The 20547-nt window shown below is 42.5% G+C and overlaps 1 protein-coding gene across 2 annotated transcripts in view; it reads right to left on the bottom strand.

Annotated features, from left to right (window-relative positions):
- The window catches only part of tent2 (terminal nucleotidyltransferase 2), a 111086-nt gene that overhangs the window by 75448 nt on the left and 15091 nt on the right, over positions 1-20547 (bottom strand). Inside the window, exons 2-4 of one of the 2 annotated variants that reach the window (XM_038805566.1) lie at positions 8828-8962; positions 7403-7516; positions 514-706 (exon numbers count right to left, since the gene is read on the bottom strand). In XM_038805566.1, the coding sequence (XP_038661494.1) occupies positions 514-706; positions 7403-7516; positions 8828-8925 (405 nt within the window). In that variant the 5' untranslated portion in view covers positions 8926-8962. The remainder of the gene's footprint in view (positions 1-513; positions 707-7402; positions 7517-8827; positions 8963-20547) is intronic. The other variant, XM_038805567.1, reaches the window with a different exon arrangement.

Below are 20547 nucleotides of genomic sequence, written 5' to 3'. Positions count from 1 at the left end.
TGTGTGTAAGTAAAGAAGGACAAAGAAAAGAGACCTCACATTTAAATACACTTGCTGATCTTGTCTAATAACAATGAATGTGCTTCGAATATTTGGTCCAAAGAACTGCAAAATGTCCCAAAGATGCAATAGGCTATCTAAACTTTAAGTACTTCCTTTCTTGAAATTTAAATATTCTGTCCAATATTAAACATAGCTAACTTTGAATTTAATAGAAATTGTACTCGAGTCGTGTAAGCTGAAGCTATCAACACATGAATCTGGCTCTAAACATGATCCTTTACTCATTTACAGAAGGAGCTTACTTTGACGTGCAACCTACAAAACAATGTCTATTTCCTGTGCAAATATTTCATACACATTAAACTTCAGAATGCACTCTCCACTATTCAGCCTCCCAATTATCCAAAGCACTGCACTATTTCCCAGTTGTGTTTGTTAAAAACAGTACTTCAGCACTGTTGTTCAGTATTCTCTAACACATTACTAAAATATTTAGTAGTGAATCAATACCTTATCCCTGGCCACTTGGAGCGTGTTTTGTGGGTGATCCGTGAGTGGAAGCAGAGATGAAATTCCAGGTGAAGGAACTGAATACCTGCGATCAACTACAAAAGGCACTGAACTGCCAGATGGTCGAGAAGGTGGTGACTGAAACCGCTGGCGCTTGACTTCATAAGGACTACGTCGCTCATCACTTCTTCGTCTGTAAAACAGAGGAGATATCTGTGCATCAGATCATTAAAATTGGCATTTAAAATTAAACCCAGGTATCACCAAATCCAAAACTCAATTTGCATTGATATGAAGGTCAGAAAATATAAATATTTAATAATAATCTTTATTATTGTCACAAGTAGGCTTCCATTAACGCTGCAATGAAGTTACTGTGAAAAAACCCTAGTCGCCACACTCCGGTGCTGGTTCTGGTACAGAGGGGGAAAATTCAGAATGTCCAATTCATCTAATAAGCACGTCTTTCGGGAATATTTAGATGCTGTAAAATTAAATTTGAACCAATGTTTGATGGTGATGTTCCATCACAATTCTGGAAACTAGCATAAACAGAATAATTCAATTTGAACATTCAAATTTAAAAACACATTTCAGAAATGTACAGAAGATATAATAGATAGAAAATGTACAGATCATTTGCCTCCTTTACCATTGAAAATTGAGAAACATTACTGTTTATGTTCACAATTGTTACCATCATTATATTCACATCATACAAGTTATTGTGCTCAGAATAATAATTAGAGGACTTGCCAAAACCTCACAATCACTTCCTTTTGTTAACGATACATCTATTGTGCTTAATTTTACATAGGTGGTGGAATATAAGACGTAGGAGCAGAAATAGGCCACTCGGCCCATCACGTCTGCTCCATCATTCAATGAGAATCCTCACCACTTTATAGTCTTAGCCCCATAACCCTCGATTTTCATTCTGATTAAATATCTATCTGTCTCAGCCTTGATTCATTGGGGATTTAGTAGGAAGACACTGTGGCTATTGAGTATTGAAGTGAATACTTTAATTTTTTTTTTTAAATTACGAGTACCCAATTATATATTTCCAATTAAGGGGCAATTTAGTGTGGCCAATCCACCTAACCTGCACATCTTTGGGTTGTGGGGGCGAATCCCACGCAGACACGGAGAATGTGCAAACTCCAAACACAGTGACCCAGGGCCAGGATCCAACCCGGGTCCTCAGCGCTATAGGCAGCAATACTAACCACTGCACCACTTTGCCTCCCCAAGTGCATATTTGTAATGTGCATTTCTGGAAAAGTATATAAAGGTTGGCCCGAATTCTGTCCTTCACCATCTGGCTTTTTGGGGTAGAACAGCTTTTTCCAATAAGTAGTAATTTTCAACGTGCTAACATTTCATCTGGTGTTAGTGCAAAATATTGATATAATACACAACAGTGCTGAATTTGGTGCAGTTGAGTGCTATAGTGAGAGTTTGGTGACTGAGGGAGTTAGGTGAGGAGGGAGCAAGGTGCTCCTTTCATTTCATTTCCACAAAGAGCGAGAAGGGAGCCAGGAGTTTACAGAGAGTGCAGCTGACTGGGAGCGAGTCGGAGGGAGGAAGTCCAGTTGGTCCACAGGGCAGCTATATTCTGTAAGGTAAGAGGGGATGGAGGCTAGGGCAGTTGCATGGTCCTCCTATAGGATGTGGGTGGTGAGGGATACCACCGGTGTCCCCGCTGACTATACCTGCGGGAAGTGCATCCAACTCCAGCTCCTCAGAGACCGTGTTAGGGAACTGGAGCTGGATGAACTTCAGATCATCCGGGAGGCAGAGGGGGTTTTCGAGAAGAGTTACAGGGAGGTAGCCACACCCAAGGTACAGGACAAGAGTAGCTGGGTTACAGTCAGGGGAAAGAAAACAAAAAGGCAGACAGTGCAGGGATGCCTCATGGCCATTCCCCCTCAAAACAAGTATACAGTTTTGGACGTTGTTGGGCAGGGGGGGATGACCTACTGGGGGAAGGTCCTAGCGGCCAGGTGTCTGGCACAGAGTCTGGCTCTGGGGCTCAGAAGGGAAGAGGGAGAATAGAAAAGCAATAGTAATAGGAGATTCAATGGTATGGGGAATAGATAGGAAATTCTGTGGTCGTGAGCGAGACTCCCGGAAGGTATGTTGCCTCCCGGGTGCCAGGGATGTCTCGGATTGTGTCTTGAGGCTCCTGAAGGGGGAGGGGGAGCAGCCAGAAGTCGTGGTGTACATTGGTACCAACAATGTAGGTACCAATTTTGTGGAGGTAATAAACAAATTTAGGGAGTTAGGCTGGAAGTTAAAGGCCAGGACAGACAGAGTTGTCATCGCTGGTTTGTTGCCTGTGCCACGTGATAGCGAGGCTAGGAATAGGGTGAGAGTGCAGTTGAACTCGTGGCTGGAGGGAAGGCTTCAGGTATTTGGATAATTGGAGCGCATTCTGGGGAAGGTGGGATCTGTACAAGCAGGACTGGTTGCATCGGAACCAGAGGGGCACCAGTATCCTGGGAGGGAGGTTTTCTAGTACTATTCGGGAGGGTTTAAACTAATTTGGCAGGGGAATGGGAACCAGATTTGTAGTCCAGCAACTAAGGTAGCCAATATTCAGTACGCCAAAGCGTGTAGTGAGGCAATGGGGAAGGGAACACTGACAAAGGAGAGTACTTGCAGGCACGGAGATGGGTTGAAATGTGTATACTTCAACGCAAGAAGCAACAGGAATAAGGTGGATGAACTTAAGGCATGGATCGGTACTTGGGACTACGATGTGGTGGCCATCACGGAAACTTGGATAGAAGAGGGGCAGAAATGGTTGTTGGAGGTCCCTGGTTATAGATGTTTCAATAAGATTAGGGAAGACGGTAAAAGAGGTGGGGGGTGACATTGTTAATTAGAGATAGTATAACAGCTGCAGAAAGGCAGTTCGAGGAGGATCTGCCCACTGAGGTAGTATGGGTTGAAGTCAGAAATAGGAAAGGAGCAGTCACCTTGTTGGGAATTTTCTATAGGCCCCCCAATAGCAGCAGAGATGTGGAGGAACAGATTGGGAAACAGATTTTGGAAAGTTGCAGAAGTCAAAGGGCAGTAGTCATGGGTGACTTCAACTTCCCAAACATTGAGTGGAAAATCTTTAGATCAAATATTTTGGATGGGGTAGTGTTTGTGCAGTGTGTCTAGGAAGCTTTTCTAACACAGTATGTAGATTGTCCGACCAGAGGGGAAGCCATATTGGATTTGGTACTTGGTAATGAACCAGGGCAAGTGATAGATTTGTTAGTTAGTGGGGGAGCATTTTGGAGATAGTGACCACAATTCTGTGACTTTCACTTTAGTAATGAAGAGGGATAAGTGCGTGCAACAGGGCAAGGTTTACAATTGGGGGAAGGGTAAATATGACGCTGTCAGACAAGAATTGAAGTGCATAAGTTGGGAACATAGGCTGTCAGGGAAGGACACAAGTGAAATGTGGAACTTGTTCAAGGAACAGGTACTACATGTCCTTGATATGTATGTCCCTGTCAGGCAGGGAACAGATGGTCGAGTGAGGGAACCATGGTTGACAAGAGAGGTTGAATGTCTTGTTAAGAGGAAGAAGGAGACTTATGTAAGGCTGAGGAAACAAGTTTCAGACAAGGCGCTGGAGGGATACAAGATAGCCAGGAGGGAACTGAAGAAAGGGATTAGGAGAGCTAAGAGAGGGCATGAAAAATCTTTGGCGGGTAGGATCAAGGAAAACCCCAAGGCCTTTTACACATGAGAAATATGAGAATGACCCGAGCGAGGGTAGGTCCAATCAAGGACAGTAGCGGGAGATTGTGTATCGAGTCTGAAGAGATAGGAGAGGTCTTGAACGAGTACTTTTCTTCAGTATTTACAAATGAGAGGGACCATATTGTTGGAGAGGACAGTGTGAAACAGACTGGTAAGCTCGAGGAGATGCTTGTTAGGAAGGAAGATGTGTTGGGCATTTAAAAAAACTTGAGGATAGACAAGTCCCCTGGGCCTGACGGGATATATCCAAGGATTCTATGGGAAGCAAGAGATGAAATTGCAGAGCCGTTGGTAATGATCCTTTCGTCCTCACTGTCAACAGGGGTGATACCAGAGGATTGGAGAGTGGCGAATGTCATGCCCCTGTTCAAAAAAGGGAATAGGGATAACCCTGGGAATTACAGGCCAGTTAGTCTTACTTCGGTGGTAGGCAAAGTAATGGAAAGGGTACTGAGGGATAGGATTTCTGAGCATCTGGAAAGACACTGCCTCATTAGGGATAGTCAGCATGGATTTGTGAGGGGTAGGTCTTGCCTTACAAGTCTTATTGACTTCTTTGAGGAGGTGACCAAGCATGTGGATGAAGGTAAAACAGTGGATGTAGTGTACATGGATTTTAGTAAGGCATTTGATAAGGTTCCCCATGGTAGGCTTATGCAGAAAGTAAGGAGGCATGGGATAGTGGGAAATTTGGCCAGTTGGATAACGAACCGGCTAACCAATAGAAGTCAGAGAGTGGTGGTGGATGGCAAATATTCAGCCTGGGGCCCAGTTACCAGTGGCGTACCGTAGGGATCAGTTCTGGGTCCTCTGCTGTTTGTGATTTTCATTAATAACTTGGATGAAAGAGTTGAAGGGTGGGTCAGTAAATTTGCAGACGATACGAAGATTGGTGGAGTTGTGGATAGTGAGGAGGGCTGTTGTCGGCTGCAAAGAGACATAGATAAGATGCAGAGCTGGGCTGAGAAGTGGCAGATGGAGTTTAACCCTGAAAAGTGTGAGGTTGTCCATTTTGGAAGGACAAATATGAATGCGGGATACAGGGTTAACGGTAGGGTTCTTGGCAATGTGGAGGAGCAGAGAGATCTTGGGGTCTATTTTCAGAGATCTTTGGAAGTTGCCACACAAGTGGATAGAGCTGTGAAGAAGGCCTATGGTGTGCTAGCGTTCATTAGCAGAGGGATTGAATTTAAGAGCCGTGAGGTGATGATGCAGTTGTACAAAACGTTGGTAAGGCCACATTTGGAGTACTGTGTGCAGTTCTGGTCACCTCATTTTAGGAAGGATATGAAGCTTTGGAAAAGGTGCAAAGGAGATTTACCAGGATGTTGCCTGGAATGGAGAGTAGGTCTTACGAGGAAAGGTTGAGGGTGCTAGGCCTTTTATCATTAGAACGGAGAAGATGAGGGGTGACTAGATAGAGGTTTATAAGATGATCAGGGGAATAGATAGAGTAGACAGTCAAAGACTTTTTCCCCGGGTGGAACAAACCATTACAAGGGGGCATAAATTTAAGGTGAACGGTGGAAGATATAGCGGGGATGTCAGAGGTAGGTCCTTTACCCAGAGAGTAGTGGGGGCATGGAACGCACTGCCTGTGGAAATAGTTGAGTAGGAAACATTAGGGACCTTCAAGCGGCTATTGGATAGGTACATGATTACAGTAGAATAATGGAGTGTAGATTAATTTGTTCTTAAGGGCAGCACGGTAGCATTGTGGATAGCACAATTGCTTCACAGCTCCAGGGTCCCAGGTTCGATTCCGGCTTGGGTCACTGTCTGTGCGGAGTCTGCACATCCTCCCAGTGTGTGCGTGGGTTTCCTCTGGGTGCTCCGGTTTCCTCCCACAGTCCAAAGATGTGCAGGTTAGGTGGATTGACCATGATAAATTGCCCTTAGTGTCCAAAATTGCCCATAGTGTTGGGTGGGGTTACTGGGTTATGGGGATAGGGTGGAAGTGTTGACCTTGGGTAGGGTTATCTTTCCAAGAGCCTGTGCAGACTGATGGGCTGAATGGCCTCTTTCTGCACTGTAAATTCTATGATAATCTATGATTAATCTAGGACAAAGTTTCGGCACAACATCGTGGGCCGAAGGGCCTGTTCTGTGCTGTATTTTTCTATGTTCTAACTTGCTCTTCGTCCTTGGAGAAAATTGATCTGCTGAACTTACTTTTTGTCTGACCAGAAAGCCACTTTTTGCCTGACCAGAAAGCTGCTTAATTCTTCTATGCCAACATGGCTCATTTGGACACTCTTGTTTTAGTCAGAAGGTGGAAGGTGCTCAATGTCTACGCTAGGGTTTGAGCACAAGAATAAAGGCGGACACTCCACTGCAATGCTGAAGACGTCATCTTTCAGATAGGACATTAAATTAGGACTCTGTCTGCCGTTTCAGCTGGATATAAAAGATCCCAAGACACTGTACAATGTTTCAAAACCGACAAACCTACGACCAAAACCTTGTTCGATTTTGGATCTTATCAGATTTTGGCTTGAGTGGTTCCAGCAAAAGCAGGTAGGGTGGGGTCAAGGGTGGCTTGGAGTAAAGTGGATAACTAATCTGGTACGCCAATGCACCGTCTAGCCAAATTGTCCAGGTACGGTTTTTATTTTACTCAATTAAAATTGATGTATGGCACATTCTAAAAATGTCCAGTTACTGGACAACTCCAGGTTTTGGACTGGTAGATTTCAAACACTAACTATATCTTGAAGTACAGTAGGGGCATTGTCCCTCATGTCCTGGCCAATATTTATCTCTCAATTATTACTAAAATGGATTATCTGGTCAATATCACTTGGCTGTTTATGGAAGTTTGCTATGTGCAAATTGTTTGTCTCATATCCTAAATTACAACATGACCGCACTCCAAAAGTACTTAATTAGGTGTAAAGTGATTTGATCCACCCAGTGGTTGTGGAAGGTGCTATCTAGATTCAAGTTCTTCTTTTTCTACCCAGTCAACAATTGATATGCGGCAAGAAAATATAATTTGTGATTTTAATTTCAAGTTTACAAACTGAAATACAGGCCATCGGCCATCAGAAAGGGTTGTTCTTCTCATTAAGCATTACTCTAATAAAAAACAATCAGGAGGAACAGACTAAGCAGTACTTACTTCCTTCCAAGGCTGTTGGCCAGACCTGGTGAATATGTAGGGCAGATACTACTGAAGGGCCACACAATTGATGGTTGGGGAGTAACTACTCCCGTCAAGATGGTACCAGAAAGTCTGCAAATAAGTGATCGACATTAAACAAAATTCATTAGATCAAAATAATTCACATGATTTACAGATTCTAAACTTTCTTGAAATTCATAAAGTAGCAAAGGGTCACAGGTCATCTGGGCTCAACCAATGATAAAATACGGCATCTACATTTGGCAGAAGAATGTTAATTACAGCAGCAATACTCTGAAGTGAAACAAATAAAATATTCCAAATATGTCCTCATGTTCGAAGGAGTTTTGGTGGTGGTGGTGGGGGGGGGGTGTATGGTTAGACTTTTGGTAAGTAATGCACTAAGACAATCGTACAGAATATTGCAATGGAACTTGCAGAAGAAGTTAAATTAAAATAAGTAGATGTGCAAAATAAAATCAGGATGTTGCAGTTTCAAGCAAAAATTCTGGTTCGAACAGTCTCCAATTTGTACTCATTTTTCTTTAAGTATTTGCAACAGATTTGATTTAAGGCCATATGGACGAAATTCTCAATAGTTAATGTGAAAATGGTACTCAATCCGAACAGTTTAATAAGACTGATCTATACGTCTAGTACCAAATGCCTATTTAAAAATGAACATATTTGTTACAAATAGTTTCCAACTGACATATTTTAAGCTTAACATGCATTGCCACAACTGGTGTTACTTTCTTAATACGTTTTGTATGTTACAATGTCCTTCATATGTAAACATGAGCACTCACTACGCAATCTTTAAAATTGCCAGAAAATAGAAATCTCTAAAGACTTAACTGATGTTTTTACTGAAATGTACTACATGGGAGAATGAAATCCAACTGCTTTCACCCGAATTGCTTTCACTGTTAGCGCATCACATAAAATTCTCTTCAGCCTCTCATAAATTAGTATATTTTGTGGGGAGATCAGTAGTTAAGGGTATTCAATGTGCTATCATTTCAATCCAGTGGGCATGAACCACGACAGTATACTGTGCAGTCAGGTTCTATTCTGAAGATTGGTTTCTAAATTGTACATCTGTGGGATATATGCTCAAAATTGTAACTTGAATGTGTCAATTCTATCAGAATGAGCTATAAGTCAAATAGTTGAACATATAGCAAAGCAATCAAAGCATTTGTGCAACTGTATAATGTAACATCATTCCATTTTTTGGTCATAATGGTGGCCAATAACATTTTTGATTTCCAAACTAGTCACAATTTATGAGATTTCTCAAGTTTATCCAAACATTTTGTAACTGCAAAACAAAAAATATAAATCCAATAAAATAATTAAAATATGTGCACCGGATATTAAAACATGAGAAGATCCATCACTGGAACCCTGCTGACTCACGTTGCATTGCTGAAGTTGAGAGCACTGATGAGCTGCTGCTGTGAAAGAAGAGCAGGAGAGAAGGGTGGACGACCCACATTAGGAGAGTTAGGGAACATGCTCTCCTTGACTTGACGTGAACATTTAATCCTTCACCTAGAAAGGATATACAAAAATGAAAATGGTCTGTCCAAGCCACATTTACTAAAATGTTAGGCCCCCGGACAGTTTTGTTGAAACAACTAAAGTACTAATCAAAAATGTTAGCCTCTAGCTGCTGTTGAGTAAAGAGTCAAGAGATCTGCTCCTTTTACCAAACACATTTTGTTCCTTTGAACACACAGCACCAATAGCATCACATCACATGCTCCAAAGGCCACCTGTAGCCTCTTTACATATCAGTGCCAATTATTGGACCAATGAGACATCTAATTGGAATGTTTCTTAACCCATTCCTTAACAGTCTCCCTTCCATGGAGAAAAAAAATTATTCGGTGAAAACAAAATTTCAAGAAACTCCAAAACACACAATTTCCCCCCTCTTCTTTTTTTTGAAAGGAAAAAAAGCAGTCACAGAAACAGGGGCCCTTCATTAACAATATCCAAAAATTTCTGTCAACTAGCCCCTCTTTTCATTAAACAGCCGGACAACTGACCTTACGTCGACTAATTTAATTTTTGCTATCTCTCCTCTGTCCAACATCTGCTTCAAACTTGTGATGTCCATCCTTAGCCTTTTCTTATCGACACTTTTTGTAGAGTGCATATTTTCCCACAGGGATTTATTGTCAATGTGACACTCAATGGGTTTGTTACCCAAATCCCCTAATCCCAAAATATCTGTCAATATCTGAGATATGTAAAAGAGGCCATATCCACCACCTCTACAAGGCTTAACGTCTCAGCAGCCAAAGTGCTTTTGACCACTTTGCTTATAAGAACATAAGAACTAGGAGCAGGAGTAGGCCATTTGGCCCCTCGAGCCTGCTCCGCCATTCAATTAGATCATGGCTGATCTTTTGTGGACTTAGCTCCACTTTCCGGCCCGAACACCATAACCCTTAATCCCTTTATTCTTCAAAAAACTATCTATCTTTACCTTAAAAACATGTAATGAAGGAGCCTCAACTGCTTCACTGGGCAAGGAATTCCATAGATTCACAACCCTTTGGGTGAAGAAGTTCCTCCTAAACTCAGTCCTCAATCTACTTCCCCTTATTTTGAGGCTATGCCCCCTAGTTCTGCTGTCACCCGCCAGTGGAAACAACCTGCCCGCATCTATCCTATCTATTCCCTTCATAATTTTAAATGTTTCTATAAGATCCCCCCTCATTCTTCTAAATTCCAACGAGTACAGTCCCAGTCTACTCAACCTGTCCTCATAATCCAACCCCTTCAGCTCTGGGATTAACCTAGTGAATCTCCTCTGCACACCCTCCAGTGCCAGTACGTCCTTTCTCAAGTAAGGAGACCAAAACTGAACACAATACTCCAGGTGTGGCCGCACTAACACCTTATACAATTGCAACATAACCTCCCTAGTCTTAAACTCCATCCCTCTAGCAATGAAGGACAAAATTCCATTTGCCTTCTTAATCACCTGTTGCACTTGTAAACCAACCTTCTGTGACTCATGCACTAGCACACCCAAGTCTCTCTGAACAGCGGCATGCTTTAATATTTTATCGTTTAAATAATAATCCCGTTTGCTGTTATTCCTACCAAAATGGATAACCTCACATTTGTCAACATTGTATTCCATCTGCCAGACCCGAGCCCATTCACTTAACCTATCCAAATCCCTCTGCAGACTTCCAGTATCCTCTGCACTTTTCGCTTTACCACTCATCTTAGTGTCATCTGCAAACTTGGACACATTGCCCTTGGTCCCCAACTCCAAATCATCAATGTAAATTGTGAACAATTGTGGGCCTAACACGGATCCCTGAGGGACACCACTAGCTACTGATTGCCAACCAGAGAAACACCCATTTATCCCAACTCTTTGCTTTCTATTAATTAACCAATCCTCTATCCATGCTACTACTTTACCCTTAATGCCATGCATCTTTATCTTATGCAGCAACCTTTTGTGTGGCACCTTGTCAAAGGCTTTCTGGAAATCCAGATATACCACATCCATCGGCTCCCCGTTATCTACTGCACTGGTAATGTCCTCAAAAAATTCCACTAAATTAGTTAGGCATGACCTGCCTTTAACGAACCTATGCTGCGTCTGCCCAATGGGACAATTTCTATCCAGATGCCTCGCAATTTCTTCCTTGATGATAGATTCCAGCATCTTCCCTATTACCGAAGTTAAACTCACTGGCCTATAATTTCCTGCTTTCTGCCTACCTCCTTTTTTAAACAGTGGCGTCACGTTTACTAATTTCCAATCCACCGGGACCACCCCAGAGTCTAGTGAATTTCGGTAAATTATCACTAGTGCATCTGCAATTTCCCTAGCCATCTCTTTTAGCACTCTGGGATGCATTCCATCAGGGCCAGGAGACTTGTCTACCTTTAGCCCCATTAGCTTGCCCATCACTCCCTCCTTAGTGATAACAATCCTCTCAAGGTCCTCACCTGTCATAGCCTCATTTCTATCAGTCTCTGGCATGTTATTTGTGTCCTCCACTGTGAAGACCGACCCAAAAAACCTGTTCAGTTCCTCAGCCATTTCCTCATTTCCCATTATTAAAACTCCCTTCTCATCCTCTAAAGGACCAATATTTACCTTAGCCACTCTTTTTTGTCTTATATATTTGTAAAAACTTTTACTGTCTATTTTTATATTCTGAGCAAGTTTACTCTCATACTCTATCTTACTCTTCTTTATAGCTTTTTTAGTAGCTTTCTGTTGCCCCCTAAAGATTTCCCAGTCCTCTAATCTCCCAGCAATCTTTGCCACTTTATATGCTTTTTCCTTCAATTTGATACTTTCCCTTATTTCCTTAGATATCCACGGTCGATTTTCCCTCTTTCTTCCGTCCTTCCTTTTTGTTGGTATAAACCTTTGCTGAGCACTGTGAAAAATCGCTTGGAAGGTTCTCCACTGTTCCTCAACTGTTCCACCATAAAGTCTTAGCTCCCAGTCTACCTTAGCTAGTTCTTCTCTCATCCCCTTGTAATCTCCTTTGTTTAAACACAAAACACTAGTATTTGATTTTACTTTCTCACCCTCCATCTGTATTTTAAATTCCACCATATTGTGATCGCTCCTTCCGAGAGGATCCCTAATTATGAGATCATGAATCAATCCTGTCTCATTACACAGGACAAGATCTAGGACCGCTTGTTCCCTCGTAGGTTCCATTACATACTGTTCTAGGAAACTATCGCGGATACATTCTATAAACTCCTCCTCACGGTTGCCTTGACCGACCTGGTTAAACCAATCGACATGTAGATTAAAATCCCCCATGATAACTGCTGTACCATTTCTACATGCATCAGTTATTTCTTTGTTTATTGCCTGCCCCACCATATCGTTACTATTTGGTGGCCGATAGACTACTCCTATCAGTGACTTTTTCGCCTTACTATTCCTGATTTCCACCCAAATGGATTCAACCTTATCCTCCATAGCACCGATGTCATCCCTTACTATTGCCCGGATGTCATCCTTAAATAACAGAGCAACACCACCTCCCTTACCATCCACTCTGTCCTTCCGAATAGTTTGATACCCTCGGATATTTAACTCCCAGTCATGACCATCCTTTAACCATGTTTCAGTAATGGCCACTAAATCATAGTCATTTACGATAGTTTGTGCCACCAACTCATTTACTTTATTCCGAATACTACGAGCATTCAGGTAAAGTACACTTATGTTGGTTTTTTTACCTCTGTTTTGAATCTTAACATCTCCAGTTTTATTCCTTTTGTTATTACTGGGCCTATTCACTGTGCTCCCCTCAGTCACTGTACCTTGTACTGTCGCCCTTATGGATTTCTGACTATGTCTTCTCTGCCTTGCACTTTTCCCCTTACTTCCTTTTGTTTCTGTCCCTGTTTTACTACCTTCCAACTTCCAGCATTGGTTCCCATCCCCCTGCCACATTAGTTTAAACCCTCCCCAACAGCTCTAGCAAACACCCCCCCTAGGACATCGGTTCCAGTCCTGCCCAAGTGCAGACCGTCCGGTTTGTACTGGTCCCACCTCCCCCAGAACCGGTCCCAATGCCCCAGGAATTTGAATCCCTCCCTCTTGCACCATCTCTCGAGCCACGCATTCATCCTATCTATCCTGACATTCCTACTCTGACTAGCTCGTGGCACTGGTAGCAATCCTGAGATTACTACCTTTGAGGTCCTACTTTTTAGTTTAACTCCTAACTCCCTGAATTCTGCTTGTAGGACCTCATCCCGCTTTTTACCTATATCGTTGGTGCCTATGTGCACCACGACAGCTGGCTGTTCACCCTCCCCCCCCCCAGAATGTCCTGCAGCCGCTCCGAGACATCCTTGACCCTTGCACCAGGGAGGCAACATACCATCCTGGAGTCTCGATTGCGTCCACAGAACCGCCTGTCTATTCCCCTTACGATCGAGTCCCCTATCACTATAGCCCTGCCATTTTTCTTCCTGCCCTGCTGTGCAGCAGAGCCAGCCACGGTGCCATGAACCTGGCTGCTGCTGCCTTCCCCTGGTGAGCCATCTCCCTCAACAGTATCCAAAGCGGTATATCTGTTTTGCAGGGAGATGACCGCAGGGGACACCTGCACTGCCTTCCTACTCTTGCTCTTTCTTTTGGTCACCCATTTTCTATCTCCCTCAGTAACCTTCACCTGCGGTGTGACCAACTCGCTAAACGTGCTATCCACGACCTCCTCAGCATCGCGGATGCTCCAAAGTGAGTCCATCCGCAGCTCCAGAGCCGTCAAGCGGTCTAACAAGAGCTGCAACTGAACACACTTCTTGCACGTGAAGGAGCCAGGGACAGTGGACGTGTCCCTGAGCTCCCACATCGCACACGAGGAGCATGACACGGGTCTGGGATCTCCTGCCATGTCTTAAACCCTTGGTAAACTTAAACAACTACAATTTCAAAATAAAAATAAATAAATTAGACAATGAAAAGAAAAAGAGAGACTACTTACCAGTCACTTACCAGGGTTAAAAAGCACCTCCTCACCTTTTCTTTGTTTCCCACACAAGAGGCCATTTACTATTGTTCCCCAAAAGGAAAATTATAAAACCTCCTGCGCTTGAAACCCCATCACATAAATTTGCATAGGACGCATCACTATAAACTATGAGTTTCAAGTGCCCAACTGGGAACTGGGAACCTCAAAACACACTCCTGCATTTTTAGTTTGACCAACGCTTTATTTGCTCTCATTATGTCTTCCACTTTAAGATCATTCATTTTTGTACTCAACTCGAAGACATCAAAACTAACGTCCGGTCTAGTCTGTCTACCTAACCAATTCAGTTGCCCAATTAAACTTCACAGTTGTTCTTTTTCCATCCTTGAAACTACTGCGTCTTTTTGGGAAACCCAACTATGACTAATTACTATTGGGCTGATGCTCTCCGAATAAGATTTTTGATGTAAAGTTGCCCCTAACTTAGTCTGTCCAAATTTCAGTCCAATATATTTAAATGCACCCAAAGCCTGACTTCCAACCCTGAATTCTTTCCTCAAACCAGAAATTACAATAGCTTCAAAATCACTAGTCCCACCCCACAAGAAATCATCGACATGCATCATAAAGATGCCAGAAAGAATTCCCTTATGGTGACAGTAAAACATTGCCAGATCTGCTTCCAACTGGCAACGGCCTAACTTTAACAAAACTGACCTTACCGAAAAATACCAGACTCTAGATACATCATTTAATCCATATACACATTTGTTCAACAGTACCCTTTCTGTGTTAGCTGCCTCTTTAGGAGGACGGAGAAAAATGTCTCTCTGAAGCCGATACACCTGCAAAAAGCAGCTTTTATATCTATAGATTTGCATTCCCATGCCTTTGTGGCTAATAGAGCCAAGAAGATCTTTAAAATAACCTTTCCTGCCGTAGGTAAATCAACCCTTAAACCCTGATCTTCTAAGTTTTCTTCAAATCCCCTTGCCACAAGCCTGGCCTTTGCCTTATAAGTTCCATCCATCTGTGGGATAGAGCTCTTTGTCCCCGATCTGGTACTTCCATGTATATCCCAAATTCACGCCAACTATGCAGTTCTTGCTGTTTAGCATCTTTGATAACTTTTTTCATCTAATTTTTTGGAGGCCACCAAAATCTCACGTGCATGTGGGCATCCACTCCTAGTAGCATTCAGTCTTACTCATGTTCCGAGACCTTGACAAACTACATACCCTCTCCAACCTGGTATGTCGTTCTGTACTGTTGCTGCTTGATCTTTCCCTTCTATGGGATGTCCTTTCAATAGTTCTCTACCTTTTCCTGCGGATCTTTTCACTATCCGATGTACTATCTAAACAGGCACTGGGTTTCTGTGTCCTCCATTTTTGAACTTTGTGTTCCCAATCCATTGTCTTGGCTCCTTCCCCTGAATGCTGTACATTTAACCAATGTTTATACATTCACTGCTCTACTAATAACAGTTGCATCCTTCCATTGACTAGACCCTTCAAGCAAGTATGTCACTTTTGTACCAACTTTTGGCAGTTGTCCTTTCGGAAAAATTACCCATTCTAATTCATCAGAAGTGTTGTGTTCCTCTACAGAAACCATATCTATGTCAGTTAACTGATCCTCATAGTGCTGTAACACATGCGTACCAGATGACTCTGGTTCCTCGTCATGTCTGTCTGCTCTGTCTAAATTTGTAATCAGTAACCATTATCCTTGTCAGAAGTCTTACAACACCAGGTTAAAGTCCAACAGGTTTCTTTCAAACACTAGCTTTCGGAGCGCTGCTCCTTCCTCAGGTGAACGAGGAAGGAGCACCTGAGGAAGGAGCAGCGCTCCGAAAGCTAGTGTTTGAAACAAACATGTTGGACTTTAACCTAAATGTTGTAAGACTTCTTACTGTGCTCACCCCAGTATCTCCAAATCATGGCTCCCATTATCCTTGATGAATGTACCCTAACGGTTTGATTGCCATGTTGCAAAATAATTGATTTGCCATCTATGCCTATGATCTTCCCTGGGCCTTTCCATTCATTAAAATTGCCTCCCTTATAGTATACTATGTCTCCTTACTGAAAAACGGTATTTGATGGCCGTACATGATGTCTTAAAGCTCTGCGAATTCTTGCAGAGACTTCTGCTTCCAAAAAAGCTTTTCGACTGCTATTTAATGCATTTAAATGCTCAGCAAAGGCAGAGCTAATTGTAGTCCCTTCCCAAGCTGGAGGCTGGTCATCTAAAATGGACGGAATTTTAGGATTTGAAACACTAATTGATAGAGACTACAGCCCCCAACCATCTGCAATGAATTCTTTGCATGTACTGCCCATGCTGAAGCTGAATTTAGCTTGCAGTTTGGTCTATCTGCCAAAATTTTCTTGTGCATGTCTACTATTACCGTATGGTTTCTTTCACACACACCATTACTAAATGGGTTTTCCGCAGCCGTATTCATAACTGTGATATTCAGATTTTCACACATATCCCTAAACACATCATTAGCAAATTCTCCCCCATTTTCCGTAAGGAATTTTGCCGGTGGGCCCATTTCTGTCTCTATCCTTTTTTCCACGATCTGATCCAGGATTACTCACTTTTCTTTACTTCATACAATAGTTGATTGACTAAATCTGGCTGATAAATCTACAAAATGCAAAGTAAATATATTGTTAGCTTTATCCCAGATCTTAAGGTCCATGGCCATAATGTCGTTAAAATCCCTGGCCAAAGGTAGGGTTACTATCGGCCGTGATGGTGTCCTTCTGTACTTCCTACAAACCTCACAGCGATCACTAACTGTTCTATCAGCTTAGTATAGTCTTCATCCCTTACCCCTGCATCCTTTAAGAAATTTCTCAGCCTCCAAGGCGACGGATGCACAAATTGCCTATGCAGTTTTAATACAACAAGCCTTTTACCAGCTAAAGTCCCATTTCCAGCTGCCAATAGCACATCCTTAACAACTGCACTGGAAATACAATAGTGTCCTGAATGTGTAAATTGTAAGTCCACCGCCTTTCCAAAAACTGTTGCCTTATCCTGTTCCATATCCATTTTTATGTGTGCTTTCTTCATTGATGGACTGCTCAGAAGCAAAGGTATCTCACTGATCCGTGCTAATGAAATGATTCACTCCGGCAATATTGCAAGGGGTCACCACTCTGCACCTTCAGAGTATTATCATTCCCAAACTTGAAACTTGTTAAACTTTCAAATTCCTTAACCTTGTTACGATTTTCATCATTCAAAGAGTCCAGGTAACATTTTAACCAGTCAATTCCACACACAGTAGATGTGCAGCCACTGTCCAATACAGCACAATTGAAGGATTCTGCAACCAACACCCTCATTACTGGAGTAAAACTGCTTGTTAATAGGACAATGCCTTCTTTCTGGTCACTATCTTTTTCCTCTTCTGACTCTTCCATGTCATGTGTATCTCCAAACACTCTTATTATAACGTGTTGGACAGTTGAAAGCATAATGGTATTGAGAGCCATACCGAAAACATTGGTTTATCATACTCCGGGCATTTCTGCGGTTCATTTCCTATTTCCATTCTCCATGTCCCTCCTCCTCTTATAGGTTTTCAATGGGTTTCTAATTTCTGGGTCCCGATCTCCTTCCATATTCTATTAACCTGTTTGTCGCCGTACAATCTCGCCACCCTGTCAGCAGTCTGTCTTCCAGTCTGCTTTATTGCTGACTGATCCATTTGTGACACAAGAGCCATAGGAATTGAATGTTTCCCCAGGAACTTCTTTAAGGCCTCTATCATCTGATCGAATAAGGTATCATTATCCGCAAACTCAACTCCCGTCAAAATCAGGAGCCTTTCCACAGTGGACACTCTAGCACAGTCCAGTAACTTAAATGCAAACACATTGTTGCAATTCCAGGCGGTGTCTGTGTAGCCTTCTATATTGTCTGCTAAATTCCATTATGTAGTCCTCAATAGAAATATCCTGTTTTCCGGAATCTATCGAATTCTGACCAGGCTTCATACGCACTAAACAATTCATCCTCGTTAATAAATCTTATACATATAACGTAATAGTCTCCAGACCTTCTTCTGAGTCTAACTCTTCCAATTCCAGCTCAGAAAACACAGCTTTGGATTTACTCTCATAAGGTAGAGAAAGAGCCAATGCCATACCTTGTTTCCTCTTTCCCAAGGCAGTTACCTTAGTCCACATAACAATTGTACTTCTCCAGTGGTTGTACGATCCCCTTTCAGAAAATAACGGTGGATAGTTATATCCAGCCATCTTTATCCTAGGTTCAGCCATATTTTCTTTTTTCCTTCTCACTCACTCTTTGGTTGATGCGGAATTTTTTTTTCTGGAAAAGTATCTTTCAACCTTTTTACATTTGCATAGCAACCATCTTCTGCTACCACTATTAGCCCCCAGCAGCTGTTGAGTAAAGAGTCAAGAGATTTGCTCCTTTCCCCAAACACCTTTATTTTTCCTTTGAACACACTCAGTACCAAACTCTTATCATCACATCACATGCTCCAAAGGCCACCTGTAGCCTCTTTACATATCAGCGCCAATTATTGGATCAATGAGACATCTAATTGGAATGTTTCTTAGCCCATTCCTTAACAAAAAAGCAGAGATTTGGGGAGCCGGATCAAAAGAGAGAAAAACAAAACACACTAGCAACAGGTTCTAAAGGTTTTTGAAACAGGAAAACAGGGATTGCAAGACCGAGTCATTTAGTTAGAAAGCTGCAGGTTTAAAGGAATCACCACTAACAGCCAAACAGGAAGCAGTAGTCTACATTCAATTAATTAAAAACACAAGCCATAAAGTGGAATGGAGCTAAAACCTGGAGAGAAATTCTGAAATTTAAATTGATTTGTTGGTATATAGACAGAGATTGGAGTTTTGTGAAGACACTGGTAATTGGTGGAAGCTAATCAGAGAGACGGCTCAGACCTCAAGTGTGTAGATGAGATATAGATTGTTAGGAATGGCAGGGTCAAGAGCATTTGAGAAATAAATACTCAAGCTAGTAAAGGGCTTCTGGAGCATTGCAGCCTGAGCTTGGAAGATGCAGTTAAAAGCATGCCAATGTCGACAAGAGCCAAAAAAAGGTGGCTTTAGATTAGCAACTCTGCTGTGGGAATTGATGTCAGTTACTGCCCGAGGACAGAAACAGCAAAGAAAAAGCAATATCATTTTTTAAAATAAATGTTTTTTATTGGGTTTTTGAACAAAGTATATTTACCATTATGTACACAGGATAAGAAACATATATATATATACACATACACACACACACACGTGAGAAGGGCACACCCAACATACCAAAGTAAAGAAAATAGTGAATAATGAAAAAAATACAATGAAAAAGTAAAATAGAATATCTGGTAGGGTATTGTGCACCAGCTCAACAGCAGCAACTCTGTACACCTGGCAAAATTATTTACAACACATAAGTAGGCAACTGTTTGCGGGGGGGGGGGGGGGGGGGGGGGGGGGAAGAGATTGGGGAGGTAAATATACATTTGGGTGCCAGAGAAACAATTACAGTGGGCAATACTCGAATGGGTTTGGTGTTGGTGTTGTCGCTTGCTTCTCCCGGACAGATCTCAGCTGCCGTCTTGTGCTCACCTCCGCTTCTGCTGTTCCTCCCGTCTTTCGTCTTTATGCTCCTCGTTCCCTACTCCTGGAGATGCCATGTTCGTTATTGTATCCCATGCCTTCCTTCTGGCTCTCATTTCCCTCCCTCCCACCTCCCTGGTTCTCCTCTCTTGTTCCCTGCCTCTTCCCTCCTCCTCCTCCCCCACCCCCCCCCCTCCCGTGGTTCGCCTTTCTTTCCTCTTAGATGGAGGGGGGGGGGTCAGCTAAACCTATCTCTCCCTCTCATGCTTTGGCTACTTTCCCCTGATTCTTAGCTATCTGGCTATTCTTCCGCTTGTTCGTTGGCCACAACCTGATCCCGGAACAATTGCGTGAATGGCTCCCACGTTCTGACACTCGGTTGGCGAATTTGATTTTCTCCATTTGGAGCGATTCCGACAGGTCGGACAGCCAGTCTGCAGCTTTAGGTGGTGCTGCTGACCGCCAGCCGAACAGGATTCTACAGCGGGCGATCAGGGAGGCAAAGGCAAGCGCGTCCGTCCTCCTCCCCAGGAATCGATCTGGCTGGTCCGAAACCCCGAAGACCATAGCAAAAAAGAAATATCATATGAAACAGGAAAATGAAGTGGCCAACATTATCAATGGAAGCAGAGAGGTTGAGGAATGATAAATTGCAACAGTCCAAAATGATAATAGGTGTAGCAGCATTACAGTGCTGTGCTACTAGGTTAGTTATCCAGAGGTCTAAACTAATGATTTTGGGGGAAGACTGTGGCATTGTGATAATGTCACTGAACTAGTAACCCAGAGGCCCAAGATTATTTTGATTTAATTTGATTTATTATTGTCACATGTATAGGTATTCAGTGAAAAGTATTGTTTCTTGTATGCTGTACAAACAATACATACCGTACATAGGGAAGGAAGGAAAGACTGCAGAATATAATGTTACAGTTATAGCAAGGTGTAGAGAAAAGATCAACTTAATACGACGTAGGTCCATTCAAAAGTCTGATAGCAGTAGGGAAGAAGCTGTTCT

This window comes from Scyliorhinus canicula, chromosome 8 (genome assembly GCF_902713615.1).
Source record: "Scyliorhinus canicula chromosome 8, sScyCan1.1, whole genome shotgun sequence".
In the NCBI taxonomy this organism is placed as follows: Eukaryota; Metazoa; Chordata; class Chondrichthyes; order Carcharhiniformes; family Scyliorhinidae; genus Scyliorhinus; species Scyliorhinus canicula.
The sequence above is the reverse complement of the archived record's forward strand: the minus strand, read 5'-3'. Positions and strand labels throughout refer to the sequence as shown.